The sequence below is a fragment of the Carassius carassius genome, chromosome 11 (assembly GCF_963082965.1).
Source record: "Carassius carassius chromosome 11, fCarCar2.1, whole genome shotgun sequence".
Classification (NCBI taxonomy): domain Eukaryota; kingdom Metazoa; phylum Chordata; class Actinopteri; order Cypriniformes; family Cyprinidae; genus Carassius; species Carassius carassius.
In genome coordinates this window covers 19,670,925-19,695,698 of record NC_081765.1, presented here as the reverse complement: position 1 = coordinate 19,695,698, position 24,774 = coordinate 19,670,925, and the positions used below count along the sequence as shown (strand labels likewise).

Below are 24,774 nucleotides of genomic sequence, written 5' to 3'. Positions count from 1 at the left end.
ACCCTTGCTGCAGCATCAATGGAACAGTTCCCCCAATCTCAAGTCCTGCTCATCCTAATGGGTCCTGAGAATTAAGCTGAGAAGAGAAACAACCGTGCCAGACTCAGACAAGAGACTGAGCGAGAGTGTGCGTTCACTCGAGGGATGATGCGCAGCAGGAGCTCAAAGGAGAGAAGAAGGTGGAGGAGGGAGGAGAGGGTGAAGAAGAGGAGGAGGAGGAGGGGAGGAGAGAGTCTCTATGGCCAACTCTGAATGTAGTTCTTTTTCAAGGTCAACCACATTGGAACGGTTATACAAAAACTGAAGAAAAAAAAACAGACTACATACAACATGCACTTTCATTAGAAACTGAAAATTGCTTTACAAAAGATGCTTTCTTCTACATTTATGTTTTCAATAACAGCTGCCATTGCCTCTGTATCATAGGGGCCGAGCGGCATGCACAATGTGGGCAATTTTAACGTGCAGGCGTTTTGTGATAATGGAGCAAATTCTTTTATTGATTTTGCTATATATCACAAGAGTTTCCCCTTATCATCACTCTATAGGTCTACTGTCAGCCTACGCAGCTTTCTAAAGATAATTTCACATATTGCACAGATTTGTCATTTTTTCCCTGAAGACATCCACCAAGCACAAATTCATAGTTGTTCATTAACAAGACGGTCAATTCCCCAAACAATGTGCTTCACGTCACAATAAAAGGAGGGTTTTATGGCTTGTAGCAGTAAAGCGCTATTAAACAGATAAAGCACACCAAACAGGTATCTGGAGAATTATAAAAAGGGCTGCCATCCGAATAAACTCACACACCCCAAACCCATAGCCATTCAGAGAGAGGGGTTATTGAGTGCATGCTGTAAAAAAAACTGTGTAACTGCTGCCCCCTTTAGGAAGACTTCGGAGAGGCTTCAACAGAGTGTAGAAGATGGAAGAGAAAATGATGAGTCTTCCCTCAGGTAAGGTTTACTGCTGCCCCCATGTGTTAAAATAAGTGTGCGGCTTTATGTAACCTCTTAAAATTGGCACATTTCACAGAGAAATTTAATTGTCTTTCTCTGCATTCCTTTTATGTGAAATAAACCAAATAAATATTTCTTTATTATTAAATGCATGCGGTGCCTTGCAAAAGTATTCATACCCCTTCATTTTTTTCACGATTTATTATGTTGCTGCCTTATGTTAAACTGATTTAAATTACTTTTTTTCCCACATTAATATACACCCCATACACCATAATGTTAAAGCAAAAAAAAAAAAAAAAAAAATGTATTAATTTAAAAAAACAGCGGTTTTTAACATCTTTGCAAACTTAGCTGGCACAGTTGAAATTTAGCTCAGGAACATTCATTTTGCTTGTAGATGTTACTACACTTCGGGTGAAGTTAACCTTTGGCAAATTCAATTGAAAGGATATGATTTGGAATGACACACGTCTTAATAAAAGGTCTAACAGTCAATAATGCAAATCAGAGAAAAAATCAAGCCCTGAGGTCAAATTAACTGCCTGTCGAGCTTAGAAACAGGTTTGCATCAAGCCACACATCTGGGCAAGATTTCTGAAAAAAATTCTGCTTCATTGAAAGTCACAGAAGCATGTAGTCTCTGATACCCTTAATGGAAGAAGTTTGAAACAACCAGGGCTCTTCCTAGAGCTGGCTCCTGGCCAAACTGAGCAACTGATGGAGAAGGGCGTTGGTCAGTGTGGTGACCAAGAACCTTATGGTCACTCTAGTTGACCTGCATGATCATATATGGAAATAAGAGAAATCTACAGAAGGACAAACATCACTCCTACACTCCACCAATCTGGGCTTTATGTCGGTCAGTCGGTGTGGCCAAACTCAATCCTCTCTTCAGTTAAGACACATGACAACACACTTGGAATTTGTAAAAAAGCACCTAAAAGGACCCTAAGACTGTAAAAAACAATATTCTCTGGTCTGATGAACCTCAATTATAAGCATCATGTTTGAAGGAATCCAGCTCTGCTCATCATCTGCAGACTACCATCCCAAAAGTGCTGGGAGCAGCCTCATGCTGTGGACTCATCAGAGTAGAAGAAAAGCTCAGTGCAACAAAATATTGAGATAGCCTTAATGAAATCCCAGTCCAGAGCATTCAGTATCTCAGACTGGGCAGAAGGTTCATCTTCCATTGGACAATGACCTTTAACACAGCAAGAGTGCCTTAGAGACAACTATGTGATCGTCCTTGAGTGGCCCAGCCAGAGCCTGAACTTTATACATTCACTAAGTTGTGACGATTCTGTTTTTGCTTTGTCAATATGGTGAATGGAGTGTAGATTGATGTGGGGAAAAAAGTAATTTAAAGCAGTTTAATATAAATTATGTAAACAAAAATGACGGTGTATGAATACTTGTTAATACTTACACTGTTATACATATACAGATGAAAGATTATATTAAAATATTCTCTATTATATTTAACTTTATAATAATAATACAATTTGAAATGCAGCCCTTCTCAAGTCATACATTGACAAATTGAGATAACACATCAAAACATTGTTCTGTGGTGAAGCAATAACAATTTATCTCTTAATTTGAGTAAAACCCAAGAAGTAATTTTAGACTTCAGGAAGTATCCAGTGCCCACTCCTCCTCCTTATGTTGAATAAGGCCCGATACTTCCTGAGGAAACTCAAAACGGACAGTATGAGCATTACAAACTTGTGTGGAAAGAATCCAGACTAGCAACATCAATGGTTCATTTTGTTTGGCAAATGGGCAAAAAGGCTAAATGACTTTTTTCTTGCCGTCTGACATCTAGTTTGTCTATACTCTGTGTATTGTGTATATAAAGTTTTTCTATATTGCATGCCTAGCATATTGTATATTGTCTATATTGATAGCTTTTATTTGAGCAGCTGCCACGTTAGAATTGAACCTTTTTTATTATTATTATTAAAGGGCAATATTTCCCATTTTTCAACATTATGAGAGCATGCTTTTTTTAGCTTCATGAGAGCATTCATTTTTCCAATCTCATAAAAACATTGAGTTGTCTATTTAGGTCAAAAATGCAATCTATTAAATTGAATCAACATCATATAAAAACAATACAACAAAACAATGGACTTTATACAGGTCTTTATTGACTACCATCAGAATTCAATTTGAATATAATTGCTTTTTCTGGTTTTGGAGTTTGGAGATTTTATTTCATGGTGAGTGTTTCACTATATGATCAGGAATATTATTTTTGTTGTTGTTATTAACATGTTCTGCACAGGGGCTCCAGAAGTCACCGTATTTCATGTTCTCCTAAATGTAGAAGAGAAATGCCAATAATATTTTCCTGACGTTGATACATTTCTAAGATATAATAAGAATATTGTTAAAATAATTAAAAACAATTGCTTGTCATGTTATTCCTTTCCCACAATGAGTGTGTTTGCCAGCTCTGCATATTCATTTAGAAAAGCCAAAGTTGGCCATAGTGAAAATAATAGGGGTGATTTGTCTTTTCTGTCTAGATAATTTATGTTGAATTAATTATTAATTGATGAACATGACGTTTTGCAGTGTTTTGCGTATAGGCCTGTATGATGGATTACAGATAGTCTACACTGTTAAAGCTTTCTGATGAAATCTCTGATGAGTTAAATAACAGCTGAAAACCAGCATTAGTTGGTTAGATGCTGTTGGTTCTAAACTGGTCTTCTGGCAGGTTTAGGGCACTTTTCAAGTGGTCACACCTACCAGTTAACCAGTTGGAACCAGCTTAGACAGACTGGAAGACTGTTTTTTATATTTTATATTTTTCTAAGTATGCTAAACAATGTTCCATTTTAGATACATGTGACGAGGTTCATTTAACAGTATTTCTCAAGTATGTCGTATTCGCACTATTTCGTTAAGCTTCGGCAGCGCTTCGTCTATATCCGTCACCACTCGACTCTTTCCGCCACGCTGTTCGGCAGCTCTCTCTCAGTGCAGTGGGGTTGATGATCGGATTTTCGTCTCGTTCTCTGTGTTGTTGTTCTCGGTGACGCGACGGAGGTGTAGCCTGACGCGGTCTCTTACGTGTCGGCCTGAATAAAAGTGGAGCTCCGAGGGCTCGAGAGTGACGGAGGGAGTCTGTATCGGTAAGAGGAGACAAGTGTCCGGAGGGAAAGGGCTCGTCTCGAGTAGCATAAAAATCTGGTTTGGGGTCGGCCCGTTGGAAACAAAGAGATCATGGCGGCTGTAGTTGTTGCATGCAGAGAGGGAGGGGAGGCAAACGGGAGAGCAACACAAACCCAGGGTGGGAAAACTTAATGCATGGCTGAAAATTTAAAATGCAAGGAAATATGGATGTATAACATCTCTGGTGTTCTCAAACCATCCGTGCTGATCATATATGTGGGTTTTCCCCTTTCTTGTTCGCTTCTTTCTCACGCTGGCTAGACAAAATGTGTGCTTCTGGGTGGATGCAGGGTATAATACTTATATCATTCAGAAATAATTTAATCTTCTCTCATGTCCTTTGATACACTCTGCGATTTATTAGACACACTGATCCTGTAGGACTGGGTTTTAATGTTTCATTATATACTATTCTGTTCTGCCTGTGATTGCGCACCCTCAAGCAAATACATTTACATTTACCTTCTGTACATTGCACATGACTAATAAATTCAGTATTGTATTACATATTTGGATATTAGATTGCACAAACCTAATCAAATGCAAGATTTAAAAAAGTATTTGATTAAAAAGTTTAAGGCATTAATCATGTCTGTTCCACAGTGCCAAAAAAAAGGCAAATAATTATTTTGTAATATCTATATGCTGTCGTTTGGATGCGTGCTTATGGTTTTAGATGTAAAGATCTATAAATGCTCAACAGCTACGTTTCCTAGAATAATCCGTCTGGCAGAAAATAGGATTTAAAAAGTAGAGGGAGAACTATGCATGACCAATCACACCACAGATGAGATCACATTACTGTCAGTTCAGGCTCTCTGCCATGCTGGAGCTTGTTCTCTCTACCTTTCTCATATTTTTGTTTCAACGTGCTCTGTCGACCTTTTTTTTCACACACACAACTAAAAACAGCCACTAAGGGTAATAAAACATTGTTATAATTTCTAATGTATTTATTTTAGACATTTTATCATTATATATTAATTTAATATTCATATAATATGATCACAAATCATTATTATATGATATTTTAATTATCATACTATAACATTATGGTACAAATATTTAGTATGGTTTAAGGTTTCATTTTATCTAGATTTTTTAATAAAGCAGATGAGTATAATTTCACCATTCTAGGTTACTGCCTGTTGTTTTGACCAATAGGAAGTGTTCAGGAAACCCATTTAACTATTTTTGCAAATCATTTTTTCTTTTAGTACCGGTAATTGAAAATGGCTTTTTTTTTTCTTGTAATGCTGAAAGAAGCTGGTCACAGGTTCATTCATAAAAACCTATAGCCTTGCTATCTGTATGTGGGGTAAATTAATCCAACTATTAGAGGCCTAGAGGTCAGACACTCCAAAGTCTACAAATGCTGATCAGTCAAGGGAAGTCAGGACTGCAATCACAGCATATTGTGATGCACTTTCAATTTAAAAATAAAATGCTATATGATGACACCTTTATTGCAGTACTTATTTTTTATCACTGGGCAGTGCACTTGTAATTTTACACTCTAATATAAGATGTTATTGTAGACCAGTGCAGAAATAAAGCTTTTCAGAGCACCTTGGGGTTACTCACTGGTATTTATTTAATGAGAACCTACAAAGATTTTAAATTCACAGTGGGATTTTAATTCATTTCTGCTGTGCACTGTAATGCATTGCATCTCTTAGTGGGACGTATGAAGGTGTATGTTTCGAGAGATACCTGCCAGTATTCTGTGCTAAATCAACAAAGGTTAGATTTAACGGAACCCTGAGCGTAAACATGTTCAGCAAGGATTTAGCAGTTTGTTTCCGCATCTTAACTTTAAATGAAGACAAGTCATATTTGATGCAGTTTCCAAGAAGCATTTGTCAATGGACATGCAATGTTACAGTCTCAGTTTTTAGACCAAATGTCCATTGTATTTATTCATTACTATGCTCATCTTGAGTGCAGGAAATTTGTGCCCTTTTTTCTACTTTGTTTGGGTTTTCATATTTTAATCATGTTACAATAATACCAGCTAAACTATACTACAGTACCAAGTAGCATTACAATACCACTGGCTTGAATGCAATGAATGTGATGGTACCAGGATGCCGTGAAGCACTTACATTAAACTTAATGTACATTCATTTATAGAAGTCATAATCACAAGGAAAAAAGGAGCTCTGTCTAATCATACATTACTTGTCATGTTTTGATGATACTTGTCAAAGTTCCTGCCTAATATAGTGACTTTTCTGTGTCTGTCTGATCAGATTTGTGCTGTAGCAGTGAGTGAAGACTTACCAGAGTCAGTGGACGGTGTGAAGATTTTGTCTGGGTTTCCCTCTTAGAGGTATGCACACTTCATCTGCAATACCAGATCCAAAGTTTCAGGTTGAGACTGAAAGTAGTGTTGATAAAGAGGAATTAGCTTGCGTAACATATTAATCATTTATGTAATTCAAATCACCCATTTCTTATTTTTGTATGGATTATTGCGGTATTTATTAAAATTATTATTTTCATCATCAATATTATCTTTATTATTTTAAATGTATTTATTCTCATCATTATTTGAAAAATTCTTATCTCTCCAATCTCTCCTCTCCAGCAAGATGTTGCTCACATTAAACAGTTGCAGCAATTACCAAATCACTACAATCGAATCGATTCCAACGGGCAAAATCAAGATTTTCACTAGCATACAAGAAGAATAGTTAGTTGTAATTTCTGGTCCATACTGACTTTAAGATCATATAATAAAGTGTTTTTAGGATTTTGTCATTTACTCACTCTCGTGTTGTCCCAAACCTGTATGAGTTTCTTTCTTCTGTTCAACACAGAAAAATATATTTTTGAAGAATGTGAGTAACCAAACAGTTGCTGGCAGCCATTGACTTCCATATAGGGGAAAAACACAGTGGAAGTGAAAGGCTACAAACAACTGTTTGGTTACTAACATTATTTTTGTGTGTGTGTGTGCTCAGCTTAAGAAAGAAACTCATACAGGTTTAGAGTGAGTAAGTACGGAGCCCCGCACATGACATGCAAGAAAAAAATAATAAATTGTGCGCACGATTTACTAATTTGTTCCCTCAATTTACTAAAACGTGCACACGATTACTATTGCGTTCCCTCGATATACTATTGCGTTCGCTCAATTTGCTAAATCGAGGGAACGAATTAGTAAATCGTGTGCACAATTTATAAATCAAGTGAACGCAATAGTAAACCGAGGGAATGCTATAGTAATCGTGTGCACGTTTTAGTACATTGAGGGAACGAATTAATAAATCGTGCACATGATTTAGCCTTGTATTTTTTCCAGCGTGTCATGTGTGGGGCTCTGTAAGTGATGCCTTTGATGACGTTTTCATCAAATGATAATGTGGTTTTTGACATGCTGTGTATTCTTTGGTTTTATTCTGTCAATATGCAATATATAAATGGAACACTAAATTAAATTTTACAATGGGATGACATGATGTCGGCATGTATGATGATTAAAACATGAAATATATCTAGATAGTTTTTGTCTACTTCAAAATAATGGCTAGATAGTTTCTTTGTACCAGTGTCAAAAATGTAAACTCAGTATGTTGTAATTTCCATCCTGTTTCTTAGCAGCTAACTCAATGACCATGGAGTCGGGAGCCGATGCCCAGCAGGGTGCAGACACTGCAGTCTCTGAAACTGAGAACCAACAGATCACACAGGCCCAGATCGCCACTCTTGCACAGGTGGGAACACAATCGATTGTTTAATCAAATGAATTCAGGTCTTAATGTTTTATTTTGAAACATGAAGAGCTTAAACTTTCAATCAAGAGTCTGACATTAGTGACAGGATGACTGTGTTTGAATGTATGTGTGATGTTGGATAGGTAACAATGGCTGCCGGACACGGTAGTGCCACAGCGCCCACAGTCACCCTGGTGCAGCTGCCCAATGGTCAGACAGTGCAGGTACACGGAGTGATTCAGGCTGCTCAACCTTCAGTCATTCAGTCCCCACAGGTGCAGACGGTCCAGGTAAGACAAATGAACACTTCCAACATCTCTACATGTTTATGACTGATTGTCAGGTGACAAGATCCATTTCGTCCTTGATGTATTCCGATCACCTCATGTGATTCTCTTAATCAGAATCAGAAAGGCTTTATTGCCAAGTGTGCTTACACACACACACAAGGAATTTTTCTTGGTGACGGAAGCTTCCAGTGCACAGACAGGTTGACAAGTGACAAGACACAGATAGCGAAGATTAAAAATAAGTGAGTAGAAATAAATATGTAAAAACAATAGACAAGAGACAGTAACCGGTATTTTGTATGTACAGTGCTATAGACAAATTATTGCGAGGGAATGTGGGTAGATGTAAGATATATTAAGTCACTAACATACGTATAATAAATATAAGTATAGATAGTTGGGAATTGCTCATTTTATTGCACAGTGGGGATAACATTTAACTGTTCATGAGGGAAGAGACTTTTCCTATGTCTGACTGTTTTGGTGCTCAGTGCTCTGTAGCGCCAGCCAGACAGAAACAGTTGAAAGTGAGGTGTGAAGGGCCCAGAATGATTTTACCAGCAATTATTTTAACATGCAATTATGTGATATTTGTCCCATATAGGCAGGCAGGTCTAAAAATGTAAGAATTGTCTGTTGATCAGATTTCCACAGTAGCGGAGAGTGAGGACTCACAGGAGTCAGTGGACAGTGTGACGGACTCCCGAAAACGAAGAGAGATTCTTTCTAGACGCCCCTCATATAGGTATGTAAATGTTCTTCAGTGGTTATTGTAAGGAGATTTTCAAGTCAACAGCTTTCTGTGATTTATAGGAAAATCCTGAATGACCTATCATCAGACCCTCCGGGAGTTCCGAGAATTGAAGAGGAGAAATCCGAGGAGGACACTGCGCCTGCCATAACTACAGTTACTGTGCCAACCCCGATATATCAGACCAGCAGCGGCCAGTACAGTAAGTACATGATTGAGATATTTTGAGATTCAATCTGCACCTCACACTTTATAATCCTCAGCATGTCAGGAGCACCATAAGACCACAACTCCCAACATATTTGGATCTTAAACATAGTTCCATGTGCAAAGCTTCTCATCTAATCAATGACAACCTCTTGATTGCCGTTTCTTCTTCAGTCGCCATTACACAGGGTGGAGCCATTCAGCTTGCGAATAATGGTACAGATGGAGTGCAGGGATTGCAGACTCTCACCATGACCAATGCAGCAGCAGCCCAGCCGGGGACCACCATCCTGCAGTACGCCCAGACCAGTGACGGTCAACAAATATTGGTGCCCAGCAATCAAGTGGTGGTACAAGGTGAGCTGGACTATTTTCCCCTGATTTTTCATGTGAACGTCTGTAAATATAAATGTACATGGCACCTCAGTAATAAAACTCATCGATTCAGATTGCAATATATTCACAGTGGAGAGAAGGAGTTTTGTGATCCTATGAACCTGGAACACTGCTCACGTGGCCAGTCGCATGATTGAAAATGAAAATGTCATATGCTTGGAATAATAAGAAAATAATATCTTATTTATGTTTATTTAAATCTCCCGTTTAAAAATAGGAAAATAGACATGCTATAGCTGAAATGGATCTCTGGCTTTCATTTTATCTCTCAAAATGATGGATTTCATTAAAAACGTGGAAATTAGCAGAAAGTGAATGTAAGTAACCTCTTATTTAGATAAGGTAAACATAAAGCTGCTTGGGTCATGTTTTTATGAATATAACTAGGGCTGAAACGATTCCTCGAGTAACTCGATTACAAAAAATGATTGAGGCAAATTCCTCTGCCTCGTAGCCTCTTTTAATTATTTTAAATCTCACGCCAGGTTCTTTCGCAAAGATTTTTTTTATGTGACACAATGCGTTTGCGTCACCCACAAAGCGGAAGGAGACACAAGCGCTGCGTCTGATATCGCATACTGCAAGGAGTCAGCAGTGTTTTGATTTGAGGGCACGTGCAAACGTAAAGGGAACGTCGTGGCGTGTGTCCATTGTAAGATAGAGCTGGCATACCACAACTAGGGCCCTATGATTTCCGCGATGTAGAAAACGCGGAGGGAATCACGGAATCCAGTCATAAAAACGGAATTTACAGTTTAATGCGGAATTTGCCAAATTTTGAATGAATGAATCAAAAACAGGTCATTGCACTTACATCAAATCACGATATGGACTAATATCTGTAATATTAAGCCGGAACAGTCTATTTAAATATAAATCCTGCATGTTCTGCGTGTCTCTGTTAATGAATGGAGCAGAAGCGCGACTTCCTTTATCACACACACTGAAGCGCGTGTGACGCTCCGGTGATTTCAGCGTCTGCTGTCTCACTAAATAAGGACGTAAACACATGAACAACATCTCCAGATCTGCTCTGACAGTCACTTCATGAGCATTTGACCGTTGTCACATCACATACACAGAACTGTAAAGGTACGTCAACCTGTCAAAATAAAAGTCCGGTTTAATCACACAACATTTCTTCCATGTTTTATTTTTAATAGTAAATCCCTTTTGTTTACCAAAGAGTTAAGTTAATATTCAATAATTAAAAGATAAATTAAATTAATGTTTTATGTGTTTAATGTTTAATGTGCATCTCAGAAAATGCTTTATTTAAAACCCCAACTGAATGGCACTTAAATGCACTTAGGCTAATTCATCTGTCAACTTTATTGTCATAGTTCACAGTACAAGTACAGACAGAGAAACAATGGGTACTAATTAAATGTTTATTTTTGATGTATGCATTGCATTCTATGCATTTAAAAAATAAAAATTCTAAAAAAGGAAACTTTGTTTTTTGTTAATTTTAAGATCTAATCTTATTTTCTCTTGCATAATTAATATTGCACTTTAATTAAGCAAAAACACATTTTATCCGATTACTCGATTAATCGATGGAATTTTTGGTAGAATACTCGATTACTAAAATATTCGATAGCTACAGCCCTAAATACAACTGTATATAATACACATTTTAAACTTGTATTTCTTCTCTTTCTTCTTTTTGGTTCTAAACAGCTCTCAGTCACTGTGGTGGAGCAGTTATGAAAAATATTTTTTAAATCTTTTTTTAAATACTTTCCCGCAGTTTCGGTAATAAATATAAATGCAAGTTACAGCAAAGCACAACAGTTAGCGTACAGTATTTGCCAGTTTTAAAAGGGAATCTTGGTGGTTTCAAACGGCAGTTAAATTACCACACAACCTTCCTTTTTGTCAAAAAATAAATAAGTCATTTGGCCAGGGAATTTTTACACGGATGGTGGGAGAAAAACACAGATGTTCTGGAATCAGATGGCAATAAATCACAAATTAACCCCTGTAGATGTTGAAAATAGCTTACGTCCCAATGAGAAACAATTAACTGTTCAAGGGTTTTAAGGATACAAACATTGCTTAAGTAAGTAAATAGTATCAATTTTGATATTGTTTAAACAGTTTGCCTTAGTATCTGGCCTATTGAAAGTTGAATGTATCCATCTGTATTCTATGCTTTAATTCAAAACTTTTCATTCACTGTTTGTTGGTTGTTTTTTGTCTGCCCTTAAGCTGCTTCTGGGGATGTTCAGACCTATCAAATTCGTACTGCCCAAACCAGCACTATTGCTCCAGGTGTGGTGATGGCATCCTCTCCGGCTCTGCCAAGTCAGGGAGTTCCTGAAGAGGCCACGCGCAAGAGGGAGGTCCGCCTCATGAAGAACAGGTAAAAACTAAATCAACTTTTTGTTAAAAGCAAACAACTTAAAGTCAGCCTGTTAATACTCAAATATGTACATTACCGTTTGGGGTTGTTAAGATTTTTGAATAAAGTGTCTTATGCCAAATGAAGGTTTAATTTATTTCATTAATTTATTCATTTATTATTAAAAAACACATGACAATTTTGCCTTTCATTAGGATAGGACAGTATTGTTGACAGGAAGCAAAGTGGGAGAGAGAGGGGGTGGGGGCAGGATCGGGAAAGGTCCACAAGCCGGGACTTGAACTCTGAACGCCAGACACGCAACAGCACTATATGTCAGCACGCTGGCCACGAGGCTATCGGCACCAACAATAACACTTTTTAAAATGTCATTTATTCCTGTGATGGGATAGCTGAATTTTCAACAGTTGTTACTCCAGTCTTCAGTGATCCTTCAGATATCATTCTAATTTGCTGATCAAGAAGCATTTCCTATTATTATCAATGTTGAAAACTGTTGTGCTGGTTAATATATTTTGTAGAAACAGCGAGTACAGATTAGTTCACTTCCAGAATAAAAATTATGATAATTTATTCAACCCCAACTCATTTGAGATGTTCATGTATTTCTGTCTTCAGTCGCAAAGAAATGAAGGTTTTTGAGGAAAACATTCCAAATTCATTCTCCAAATAATGAGCCTCAGTGGTGGCTGCAAGTCCAAACTGCAGTTTCAGTGCAGCTTCAAAGGGCTCTACACGATCCCAGCAGAGAAATAAGCGTCTTATCTAGTGAAACAATCAATAATTTCCGAAATAAAATTAACATTTTATACTTTAACCACAAATGCTCATCTTGGACTAGCTTGACCTCACTCATTACGTAATCATGTTGCAAGGTTATGCGTGATGTAGGAGGAAACACCGCCCCAGTGTTTACAAAGCGAATGTGAGTGTCGGAAGATTTTGAAGTTGGAGGAGAAAATGAGATGGAGTTTTTCGCCCTGCCTTTTTGAACCAGAGTGCACAAATTAAGAGCTAACTGCACTTGACCTTTTCAACAGGATTCCATAATATGTTAAGATGCTCATGTGCAAGCAAAGCTAAAGCAAGACAAGCATTTGTGGTTAAAAAGTATATAAAGGTTTTTTTTATTTTTTTTTTATTTATTTTTTTTCAAAAAATGACATGGTTTGGCTAGATAAGACCCTAAGACCCTTATTCCTCAGCTGGGATCATGTAGAGCCCTTTGAAGCTGCATTGAAACTACAATTTGGACTTTCAGCCCATTGGTTCCCACTGAAGTCCATTATATAGAGAAAAATCCTGGAATGTTTTGCTCAAAAACCTTAAATTTCTTTGTGACTAAAGAAAGAAATATATTACCATCTTGGGTAACATGGGGGTGAGAAAATTATCAGGAAATGTTTGTTCTGGAAGTGAACAAATCCTTTAAAAGCAGTACAGATTTCTGACTAATTTAAAAAATACTCAATAAATAAATTCTCAAGAGCTGTTTGACAGATGCATGTGAGACGATGTAAATATAGCCAGTCTCATGTTAACAAGGGAACAAAACAAAGACAAAAAAATAATAAAAAATTCTCATTGTCAAAATACTGAATCTGTAGTAAGTGCAGCTTAAAATATGTTGATAATATTTATCAAAAAATATAATTAACGAAACATGGACAAAAAAGGAGACTATACCTGAAGGATACATGTGATTGTGTAGTGTCAATTAGTTGGTTAATATATATAACATTTATCTTTAAACAAAAGGCATGTGCAGTATAATATTGATCTTTAAATTAAGATTTTTGCTGCACCAGCTAATTGTGAAGTTTCACTGGTATTTGACTACTTTTGGACAGCCCTATTTTGGACCCAAAAGATTCATGAAAACATCTGCTCTGCTCAAGTAGATCTCAAATCTCTTTCCTCCTCCAGAGAGGCTGCTCGCGAGTGCCGTCGAAAGAAAAAGGAATATGTCAAGTGTCTGGAGAACCGTGTGGCCGTTTTGGAGAACCAGAACAAAACTCTCATCGAGGAACTCAAAGCACTCAAAGACCTGTACTGTCACAAATCAGAGTGATGTACCACCCGTTCTCCCTTCATTCTAGCAGACTTCCGTGTACAGAGACTAAAGGGCAAGTCAGCCAGACACAGACGCATGTTTTTTAAATGTTTTCTTATTTTAAATTGCTACAGACTGCCTGTATGAACACACAAGCACATGGGGGATCTGAACAGAAGCCCCCTGGTCAACACCAATCTCCTCTAGAAATATTGGATCATGCATTTAAAGACAAAAACAAGCAACAACAAAAAAAATGCTGAGAACTTTATTGTGGACGTAAACACACAAGTACTTTCTCAGGCATCTTTACTCCTGGACTCAAACGGAAACTCAAAAGAGGGATTTGTGGGAAAACGTTTACCTTTTTTCCTGTGTTGGTGTATAATTTGTCCCGAACTTTAAAAAAAGATACAAATAATGTACAATAATAATAATAATTTGACAGATTTCAATAGCATGTAGGCATCGAGAAAGATTTTGTCTTGGAGTTGGCATCATTCCCTCTTGAGATTCTAAAGGTTTAACGTGTCTGACTTACTTTTATTTGTGTTTAGTGCTCTTGTGTTTTAAGTTGACATTTTTACCTTTAAATATGAACAAACTATATAACATTATGAATATTGATTTACAGAATCTATGCCATTTATAAACAGATATATTGTGTATCATATACAGAACAAGATTATAGCCCATGTATATTTCGATTTTGACATTTTGCTCATTTAGGATGGCGAATTTTTTTTTACCAAAATCATTTAAATTTCATAAAATACTGTCATTGCAGTAGGAACAGTTGCACATACTCAATATAAAATGGTCATTTTATTTCAGACATTTGGTCACTTATACACCAAAACTCACATTGCAATGTCAGGAATTTGGTATATTTTCCAGGTTGAAACATTTCTTCCCATTTATGTTGATCATATTCAGCAGATCACTTGTGTGTTATGCTTCTATATCATAGAGCTATAATTGGATGAAATACAGTCCAATACATTCTGTCGCTGGCATTATAAACTAAAGCATGTTTTATAAATATTGCATTAGCTTTGATATCGTTATATGGTCAGTTTTTCATTTCAACACTAACAACTGGGACGCAGTGTCTTTGTATTTGATCATGTGATAACATAAGTAAAGAGTACATGTTATCTATTATTGCATATGCATTTTTGGCAGCTATTTCAAATATATATTAAGATTACTCTTGGTTTCATTTTTCCTTTGTCCACATTGAGTTGCTTTCAAGAAACAACTGGACAGCTGGAAACTTATTACAGTTTGCCTTCAACAACACAAGTTGTATTTTGTTTACAAAGTTGCTTCTGTTGACTCAAAATGTTTAAGGCTTTTAAAGTTTTTGATGAATAATTTAAAAAAATATAATAATTAATCTGTCAGTTAAATTGATTGCATCGAGGACAGAACGTTTTAAATGAGATGTTAACAGACTATGAATTAAAAATGCCCATCAACAAATCCAGTCTGTACGGAAATGTACCCGTGTCATCTGTTAGCAAGTGCATCATCTGCTGCTACTCCTAAACTTCAAACCGTCAAACCTGACGTGTCATTCATGCATTCAGGTGTGACAAATTGGGGAAGCAATCTCTCCACAGCAGGCGCTTGTGGTCCAGATCTGCAGTCTAACTGCTTATGCAACCTGATTTCCCCTCACAAAACCAATTATGTTCTGACACAAGACTCTAAATTGGTACATCGGAGGACAGACTGACCTCAGCTTTCAGAGAAATGCAAATTCTGTCTGTTTTTAGTGATTGAATCTTTATTCATTTTCTGAACTGGTAGTAACTTTTTCCACTTGTATGTACCCCATATGCAATAAGATTGACCTATTATCATGCTGGCCAAAGTGAACTCTGAAATATGCTACTATGTGTGTTTGTCTCCATGCATACAAAAAAAAACAATCAGTCTGAAGCAATGTTTGATCTCATTTATTTTGGACAAACACATCGTGCACTTTTTGTATGATAGCTTTAACCTTTTGGACACGATGTACAGCACTAGTAGGATTTTATAGTGTTTAGAAGTGTATTGTATATACACTCTGTGACTTGGCTTACATTTTTAGATGCTTTGCACTCAATTACCGATAAAATACAATACAATTGTGTATACTTGTTGTTCTCCCCACCTCTCTTTTGTACACAAATGTAAATCTTTAATAAAATACTAATACTGTACAACGGGTGTTGTGGGTAGAGATGCAGTGCAATGCAAAGTACAACTTCATGTGCATGTAAAACATGATTTTTTTCAAAGCTGTAAACAAAAGGTTATTGGAGTATGTTTTACAAGAAAATACCATTTCAGTCTTACTTGAATGTTTTACTTGTCATTCCCTGAAATTATTTTTAGTAATTTATTAGCAGTTTCTGAATGGAAAGAAATATATATATATATTATATAATTAGTCTGAACCCCCCCACCCTAATAATTTTTATTTCAGAGATGATAACTGGACACCATTTGCTGACTTAAACACGTCCTATTTCACTAAAGAGTAGTAGGCACTGTACAGGATATACTTGTGCACTACGCTAGTATTCCATTCTATTCACAAAGAGGTGTGTAAATGGGCGGTGTTTAAAGCTTCAGCTAACCGGCGTGATTGGCAGTTACAATAACCAATTCTTAAACAGATACTTCTGTTGTTTTGGTAGCTCATCCAATCGTATTTGATGGAATGTCGAAAAGGGGCGGGCCTTTACCTGCGTCACTCGGAGCAGATGGCGGTGGTGGTGGGGAGTGGATCGCTGCTGCTGCTGCACTGGCCGGCGAGGAGGAGGGGATAACGAGGGGACTCTCCGACGAAACTCGGTGGAAAAAAACTAATAACTCTAAACAAACCGAAATTTGAATTAGACGCGTGTAAACGGACAAGACTTTATTCATCTGCTGCGTAAAAGCCTAATTTTCTCTCGCCACGAACCCGAAGGCCTGAGGATTTGAGTGATTAACGTTACTGGATTCAGAGTTTCAGCCAACACACAGATCTGCCCTGTACATGACGGATAAATGCTTGGAAGTCTGTTCTTCAGGGGCTATTTCATCCGTTCCCGATTTGAACCGGCTTAATTTAGGACACATTCAGACATTTAAATTTTAATCAGAGTTAAAGGGATGGTTTATTTCAGTTAGCACAGCGGCTAATAACTCGCTTATTCACAATGAATCAATATTAGCTGTTAGCAGTTAGCATGTGCGGTTCTTTTAAAAGAACAAATCTGTATTCAATTATCTCAGACTGATATTTTCTAGTGATATGCGGTCAGTCACCTGTCTTATATCAGGTTTTATTTATTACTCGGATGTTAAAGCCTTAGGTCTTCTGTCGCACTGTCTCTAAATGCATGGAGTCCCGTTATATGACTGGCACAGACAGTAAAATCCCTCTCTTGAGTCTGGAGCAGCAAGACGGCACAGATCTGGGTGTCCATTTCAGCCTTTCATGCACCTTCATTTAGCTTGAGTTCATTCGTTGGATCCATTGATTCACATTTCATGACAAGCAGTCTAGACGAACACACCTGATCAGGTATAGCGCATACCTTTGTGTATCATCATGGGAAATACAGTGTCCTGCTGCGTGTCCCCCAGTGGGAGCCCCAAACTACCCCGGCAGGTGGAGCGTCTGGAGGACTATCAGATCAACACAGACCTGAGCGATGACACCGGTCCATACTTGCAGCACATCAGTGACAGAGAGGTGCCCGATGGTAAGTTCTAGTGCTAGGGCTGTCAAACTCGATTCCAGGAGGAAGGGAGCCCTGCAGAGTTCTGTACATACCATGTAGTTTTCAAATAAGCCTGAATGACTTGATTAGTTGGATCAGGTGTGTTTAATTAGGGTTGAATCTAAACACTGCAGGGCTCTGGCCCTCCAGGAATTGAGTTTGACACCCCTGAGCGAGACCATGATTGCTCAGTCTTACTAGTGAAAATCAAACTTCTGGACTAACCCTGCTCAAACACATCTGAACTAACTCATCAAGGTCTTAAAGGGTTACTCCAGCCCAAAATGAAAATTTAGTCATTAATCACTTACCCCGATGTTGTTCCAAACCCGTAAAAGCTTTGACGATACAGAGGAGACAAATTGTTGAATACAGTCATTATTTTTGTTTTCTTCGCATACAAAAATTATTCTCGTCGCTACGTAACATTACGGTTGAACAACTGATGTCAGATGGACTATTCTGACGATATCTTTCATACTTTTCTGGATCTTGACAGTGTAATTTACTTGACAGTCAATGGGACAGTCACAAGCCTCCCGGTTTTCATTCAAAATATCTTACATTTTGTTCCGAAGACAAATGAATCTTTTACGGGTTTGGAACGACATGGGGGTAAGTGATTGATGACAAAGTTTTCATTCTGATTTGAAGTATCCCTTTACAATACAAAATTATTTTTTTACTTTCGAGGTGAATCTCCACTAACAAAACTAAGCACCCTTGATTTAAATCTACTGTTTATTAGAAGTAGTTCCAAGAACTGAATGTGAACTGGATGTGTCCGATTAGGTTGACTTTCAAAATGTGCAGTTTTGGGGTTATCCAGAACCAGATTTGAGAACTAAATCTATAACTTAAGTGTTGGTCCATGACACAACAACATTATTTTCTATTCTATTCTACACTTGTGTTTCCACATTTGTGTGCAACTGCGCCTTGAGGAACTCTACTGCTGTGATCCGATGCCTTGACCTCTTCATCTCATGGCTCCGGTTTCTGTTAAGAGCTGAATACTAGCTGAGTGCTGTTGGTTTGCTCTGAAAATGATTGGCCTATGCCAGTTTCAGTCTGAATAACAATTGCATATTATAGTAATCAGCTACACTTAATAATGTTATTGAAAGAAACAAGGTTTATGTTGATCTTCATAAGGATATCTGTTAGTGTTTGGCATGTATGTGATGCCTCTTGGGATTGTTTGCAGTCTTTACTGCTGTTTATTTTGCCTGAGCTATTTTACCCTTAGGGGAGATGCATATAGTCACACATACTCACAAATAACTTCCAGTGCTGTATTTAGAGTAGCATGTCTTCATCTTTGGCTTAAAGCACATATGACAGCAGTGTAAACTCCAGCACTATGGCTGCAGTTAATCCTTTGTGATTCCAGGTTTTCGTTCATTTGGAATTCTGTTGGACATGAGAATAAAAACGATTCTAAGTTTAATCGGCAGAGAAGATCAAAAATGTGTAGTATTCCTGGCATCCCAGTGATGTAGATCTTGGGACAGCTGCATTCTCTCCTTATCTCGCTCTCTTGTTGGGAATCTCCACGAGGCATGTTTTGTTCCCTTCGGTGCTTAGAAGTTAAGTGTGGATAAGACTCAACATCTTCATGTATCGTTTCTCTCTAATGTTTTTTTTTTATAATGCTTTTTATATCTTAAAATGTACATACTCCTTAATTACCACCAAAACAAAAGAGTTTTTGGGTTAGAGAAAGATATCAAGACTGTTCTTGCCAGTTCTTCATTTATTAGAGTACGTGTTTGGATGTACCTTTAGTCCACTGCGCTTTGCAGTGACCATATTTTAACTTGAATGTGAACTCCAGCAGTTTGCTAGAGTTATCTTGAAATATCTAAACAGAATCAATATGTTTTCATGTAGCTAGTTATAAAGTCAGTTTATAACTTACAGTCATATGAACTTTAACTACCTTGCTTTACACTTGTTTCATAGTTGTTGACCTGCAACAGAAAAGTTTGAAGAGAAGAAAACTTTACGCTAATGCCTACTTGTAGACACAGCACCTCCGTTATGGTTTGTAATGTGTGCTCATGCTGTAAAGTGGGGTAAGGTCCATTTTGATGAATTGGATTTGGCTTCTGTGGCACACGGCGGTGTGGGCGGAGCTCAGGGTGTGAGCTCACTTCGTTCTATTGCAATGCCCATACAGTAGGCTTATAGTGCCCCCCCTCCCTCACCCCTGTGGCCAGAGCGGGTAGCAGCATGCCCCTGCCAAGCAGGACGACATACCATCTTGTCTCCCTAATGGGGGTTGTTTCAGTTTAAAGTGAATTTGCTTGGATTTTCTTGGATTTGTATTGTTGGGCAGATAAAATGAACAGGAATATTAGAATGTTATGCTATACTGACAACACAACTGTTCAAAAGTTTGGGGTCAGTTTGTAAGATTTAAATTTACATTTGTAAAAGAATGAATACTTTTATTCAGCAAGGGTGTATTAAAGTACCAGTAAAGACATTAAATAAAAAATAAAAAATTGTTTAAGATTAATAAGAAAAAAAGTTTCTTGAATTATAAGAATGATTTCTGATGGATCATGTGATGCTGAAGACTGGAGGAATGACTGCTGAAATTTCATCTGTTCCATCACAGGAATAGATTACATTTTATAATATGTTAAAATAGAAAACGATGTTTTATCAAACATTTAATAATTTTACTGATTTTACTGTATCAAATAAATACATCTGTGTTAAGCAGAAGAGACTTAAAACATTAAGACTCAAAAACATTAGACAATCAGATTACCCCGAAACTGCTGAAAACTAAAAACGGTAGTGTATGTGTGAAATAATTTTGAAAGTTTGATATTTTATTGGTATCAAGCATGTACCACCCATTCTTGGATGCCCATATGTTGATTGATTGATTGATTGGTTGGTTGATTGATTATCTGTCTTCTAGATCTGGCTTTAGAGTCCAACCCATCAGATCATGCCCGTGCCAGCACCATCTTCCTTAGCAAGTCACAGACAGATGGTGAGTGTTTCTAAAAATTGAATCTAATGAGTTTATAATTTAATTTTACCTGCTTGTTAGCAGCTGCATATTAACTAGTGCTCTGACCAAACTTTGAATAGCTGGAAGGTCACTTTGTTAAATGGCTACTGGCACAGCTTGTCAGTATTTGATAATGAAATGTTTAACTTGCTTTTGTCTTTTTCAGTACGGGACAGGAGGAAAAGCAACCACATAAACCATGTGAGTAAATGTGTTATGGATTCAGTTTAGTTTTTCTGCTTGGTTATATGGTTGCGAGTGTATTAAATGTTCATTCTTGCTGAAGGTCTCACCTGGGCTGCTTTCGAAGAAGTACAGCTCCTGCTCTACGATATTCATTGATGACAGTACTGTTAGTCAGCCCAACCTGAAAAGCACAATCAAATGGTCAGTGACAGTTCACTGTTTTATTACAATTTTTTTGTTTTACTATTTCTGCATTATCATTTATAGTAAAATATAGAAATGAATGAGTTATGAGTACAGACCAAAAAATAATTAGCAAAATGAAAAGGTAGAGTACTGTTTGTTTTATTTTGCTTTGGTTTGTATGTTGACCACCTCTCTGTTCTCTGTTTCCAGTGTCACATTAGCAATATATTATCACATTAAAAACCGGTACGTTTCATTATGTTCTTTCTCAAAAGCAAATCATATGACCCACACATTTTAATAAGACTTTGCATTTAAAACTTAAATGTGTTCTGGGATTTTAAAAAATGTTAATTAATCCATTTCAGGGACTCTGATAGGTCATTGGACATCTTTGATGAAAGAATGCACCCCTTGTCTGTAAGTTAACCTCTTATTTTTCTTGTTTTTTAGTAACATCTGCAGCTGTTGGACAATTCCACATTTTATAGTCACTGTTTGATTTTGTTCAGACAGGCTGCAGTGTCTATTTTTTGTGTGCATTAAATCCGTTTAGCTGTTTATTCTGAGCACATTTGATCTGATTTGTATGTGGTTTAAAATCCATTTGAAATGGATTTTTGGAAAAGCATTAACAGTCAGTTACCTTTGTTATTTGGGACTTGACATATAACAAGCACTTTGTAAGTCATCGGTTATTTTTTCTCACTCTTATCCCGTATGGTTAGCTTATGGTCTACCACTTGCCACAATGACAGGGACTCTTTGTAATAGTAGGTGTCTTGGTGTCTTCATAATGACATTTTAAAATGTGAAAGTGATGTGTATTTAAGTATGGAGTCCCATAATTGTAATTTGTGATCTGCATTTACCCCATCCAAGTGCACACACACAGCAGTGAGTAGTGAACAAACACACACAAATCGTGAATACACACCGGAGCAAGTCCGACTCTCTAACCATTAGGCAACGACTGCCCCGTTTTAGTTTTCAGAAGTTTCAGAAGACTTTACACTTCTATTAAATGAACCGTAAAACGCATTTGAGCTTGAAGCTGAGCTAGAAGTTTTGAACATATTTAGCATATAATGTGTATAAATGCTACCTTTGGCAGAGGGAGCAGGTTCCTGATGATTACTCCCGCACAGACCCCGAACACAAACTCATCTACCGATTCGTCCGGACACTGTTCAGTGCAGCGCAGCTCACAGCCGAGTGTGCGATCGTCACTCTGGTAAGAGAATAGCAGCCTTTCTGACTGGACTGGTCCATTTTCAGCGTATTCTGTAGAATGAGAAAAAGACAGAGTCGAACATAAAGCAGAGGCTTTTTTTTTTTAATTTTTAAAAATTTATTAGAAATTTTTATTAAAAATTAATAAAATTATAAATTTTATTTATTTTTTTTGCTTAGATACATGTTCCTGATGTCCACTAGAGGACAGTAGAGCACCAGAGAATGGATCATTATGTGTTTGTTTAGCCAGTATTGGTCCAGACTCGATTCCAACTTCATCCTTTTACCTCACAACCAGTAACATATGATTATTTCCAATCAAATATGTGTAATAAAACATTGTACAATAAGGTTGAATTTTTAGGTATCACGAACAAACAATGAACAACAGTTTTTACAGCATTTATTAATCTAGCTTATTGCTCATTGTTAATTTAGATTCAGTTATAATACAGGATCTCTGTTCAGGAGTCTAAATGTAACCTTGAGTAAAAAAAAAAAAAAACACTTAACCAACCCCCAAATTTTGAAATGTAATGTATGTAGAAATGACCATTAACCTAGATTAAATAACATCAAGACAAATTCCTTATTTCTTTCTGAAATTATAAAATGCTGTAAAAGTATTATTAATAGATTTTTCATAAGTAACACTAGTGTTAATGAACTAAATGTTCAAGAGTTTCCAGTATTTTCATTCTAATTCACACAGAATGATGCCATATCACAAGTTACCTTTGGAAGACCATCTTTTGAGCACATTCGTGTCCGCTGTCTTTGCTGCAGGTATATTTGGAGAGGCTGTTGACGTATGCCGAGCTGGATATTTGCCCATCTAACTGGAAGAGGATTGTTCTGGGAGCCATCCTACTGGCCTCGAAAGTCTGGGACGATCAGGCCGTGTGGAACGTTGACTACTGTCAGATCCTCAAAGACATCACTGTTGAGGACATGTGAGTGAGATAATATAGTCAGTGTGTGCTCTGCTGAAATGTTACAGCTCATTTGTGCGGTCAAAATAATCTAGAACAAAACGTCTTGATGTGATACATCAACGCACCTTCCAAAATCCAAGATGTGCTGCAGTGAGGAGACAGTACCCTGTTTCACTTCATTCCTGACTCTTTCCTGTCAACAACTCCTACAGACCTCACAACTTCCCATATCCCTCGGAACGAGCATGCAAGGTTTTCAAAAAAATGAAACGACACACTTCAAAACCTTGTTTTTTTTGTTTGTTCTCATGTCTCAATATCCATATAAATGACACAGACATGTTTATGTGAGGACGTGTCTGTTTTTGTGCTGTTCTACATGATTGTGTATATTAAAGGCCATGGCCCTCTTCTCTCCTCTTTGCCCCTTCGCTCTATTTTCATCCCTTTCATTGAAGCAGTCTTTGTGAGTCTCTGGGCTGGCTGGCTTCAAGTGCTCTCAGACTCCTCTACAATGGTCCAGGCTCTCGCCCACTCCATTTGTTGCCCCTAGCGACTGAACCGAATCAATCTTGAAAAAAAAAAACCTATCACAGTTTCCACAGAAATATAAGCAGCACATATGTTTTCTTTGATAGTCATAATCACCAAATCAGCATATTAGAAATGATTTCTGAAGGATCATGTGACACTAAAGACAAATGAAAATATTGAAAAGTGTATTGTAGCTTTGCCAATAATGTATTGTATAGTTTTCATGTTGCTCATTTTTCAAATTTGTCTGCTTTAATATCATATCTTTAAGCTTTATTTACATTGGTACTATTGTCTGTGATTTTAAACCAGAAAAGACACTCCTGACTCTTGAATCTCTATACATTTTTTAGGAATGAGATGGAGAGACATTTTCTGGAGCTGCTACAGTTTAACATTAACGTCCCGGCCAGCGTCTACGCCAAGTATTACTTTGACCTGCGCTCTTTAGCAGACGACAACAACCTGAGCTTTCCTTTGGAACCATTGAGCAACGAACGCGCACAGAAATTAGAGGTGGGCTGCATACCTACAAAATGTACTCAAGTCATACTTCTTTTTCTAATGGGTCAATTTAATTACGAACCTTCTCATATAAATTGTTTTTTATTTCAAAGGCTATCTCAAGACTATGTGAGGATAAGTACAAGGATCTGAGCAGAGTGGCCATGAGGAGATCACTCAGTGCAGATAACCTAGTGGGCATCCGCAGATCTAATGCCGTTCTTTCGTAGGGCTTTTTCTTGGAACAACGACCACTCCAAGACCAAGTCGAATGGACAAAACTCGTTCTTTGCCCCACCTTTGGCTGTGACATTATGCAGAATACCATAGAGACAAAAACAGACTGGTTTCTTTTGTTTGTTTTTTGCTTACTATGTAGGCTACTAGCTGTGAACTGTCAGTTTTTAATTGAAATCATTTGCAGATGGAGTATTTTAAATAAACACTAATCATGTAA

At 37.3% G+C, this 24,774-nt stretch overlaps 2 protein-coding genes and 1 long non-coding RNA gene across 6 annotated transcripts in view; 2 read left to right on the top strand and 1 right to left on the bottom strand.

Annotated features, from left to right (window-relative positions):
* The window catches only part of LOC132152968 (uncharacterized), a 47,081-nt gene extending 29,443 nt beyond the window's left edge, over window positions 1–17,638 (bottom strand). Inside the window, exons 1-2 of the long non-coding RNA XR_009436604.1 lie at window positions 17,517–17,638; window positions 16,677–16,805 (exon numbers count right to left, since the gene is read on the bottom strand). This is a non-coding gene — a long non-coding RNA (uncharacterized LOC132152968). The remainder of the gene's footprint in view (window positions 1–16,676; window positions 16,806–17,516) is intronic.
* On the top strand, window positions 3,953–15,151 carry LOC132152965 (cyclic AMP-responsive element-binding protein 1-like). 4 transcript variants are annotated; one of them, XM_059562010.1, is made up of 9 exons: window positions 3,961–4,111; window positions 6,404–6,483; window positions 7,758–7,870; window positions 8,014–8,160; window positions 8,805–8,905; window positions 8,974–9,113; window positions 9,293–9,475; window positions 11,729–11,882; window positions 13,809–15,151. In XM_059562010.1, the coding sequence occupies exons 3-9, from the start codon at window positions 7,766–7,768 to the stop codon at window positions 13,951–13,953; spliced, it is 975 nt and encodes a 324-aa protein (XP_059417993.1). In that variant the 5' UTR covers window positions 3,961–4,111; window positions 6,404–6,483; window positions 7,758–7,765; the 3' UTR covers window positions 13,954–15,151. The 4 variants fall into 4 exon arrangements, with proteins under 4 accessions (XP_059417992.1, XP_059417994.1, XP_059417993.1 ...); XM_059562008.1 differs by having other exon boundaries at window positions 7,755–7,870; XM_059562009.1 differs by lacking the exon at window positions 6,404–6,483 and having other exon boundaries at window positions 3,953–4,111; window positions 7,755–7,870.
* LOC132152964 (cyclin-Y-like protein 1) lies at window positions 16,700–24,772 on the top strand. Its single transcript, XM_059562007.1, has 10 exons — window positions 16,700–17,684; window positions 20,641–20,715; window positions 20,903–20,937; window positions 21,023–21,123; window positions 21,319–21,354; window positions 21,477–21,528; window positions 22,223–22,342; window positions 23,131–23,297; window positions 24,167–24,329; window positions 24,431–24,772. Exons 1-10 carry the CDS (start codon window positions 17,531–17,533, stop codon window positions 24,545–24,547), a joined length of 1,020 nt encoding a protein of 339 aa, XP_059417990.1. The 5' UTR covers window positions 16,700–17,530; the 3' UTR covers window positions 24,548–24,772.
* Window positions 24,773–24,774: the final 2 nt, after the last annotated feature.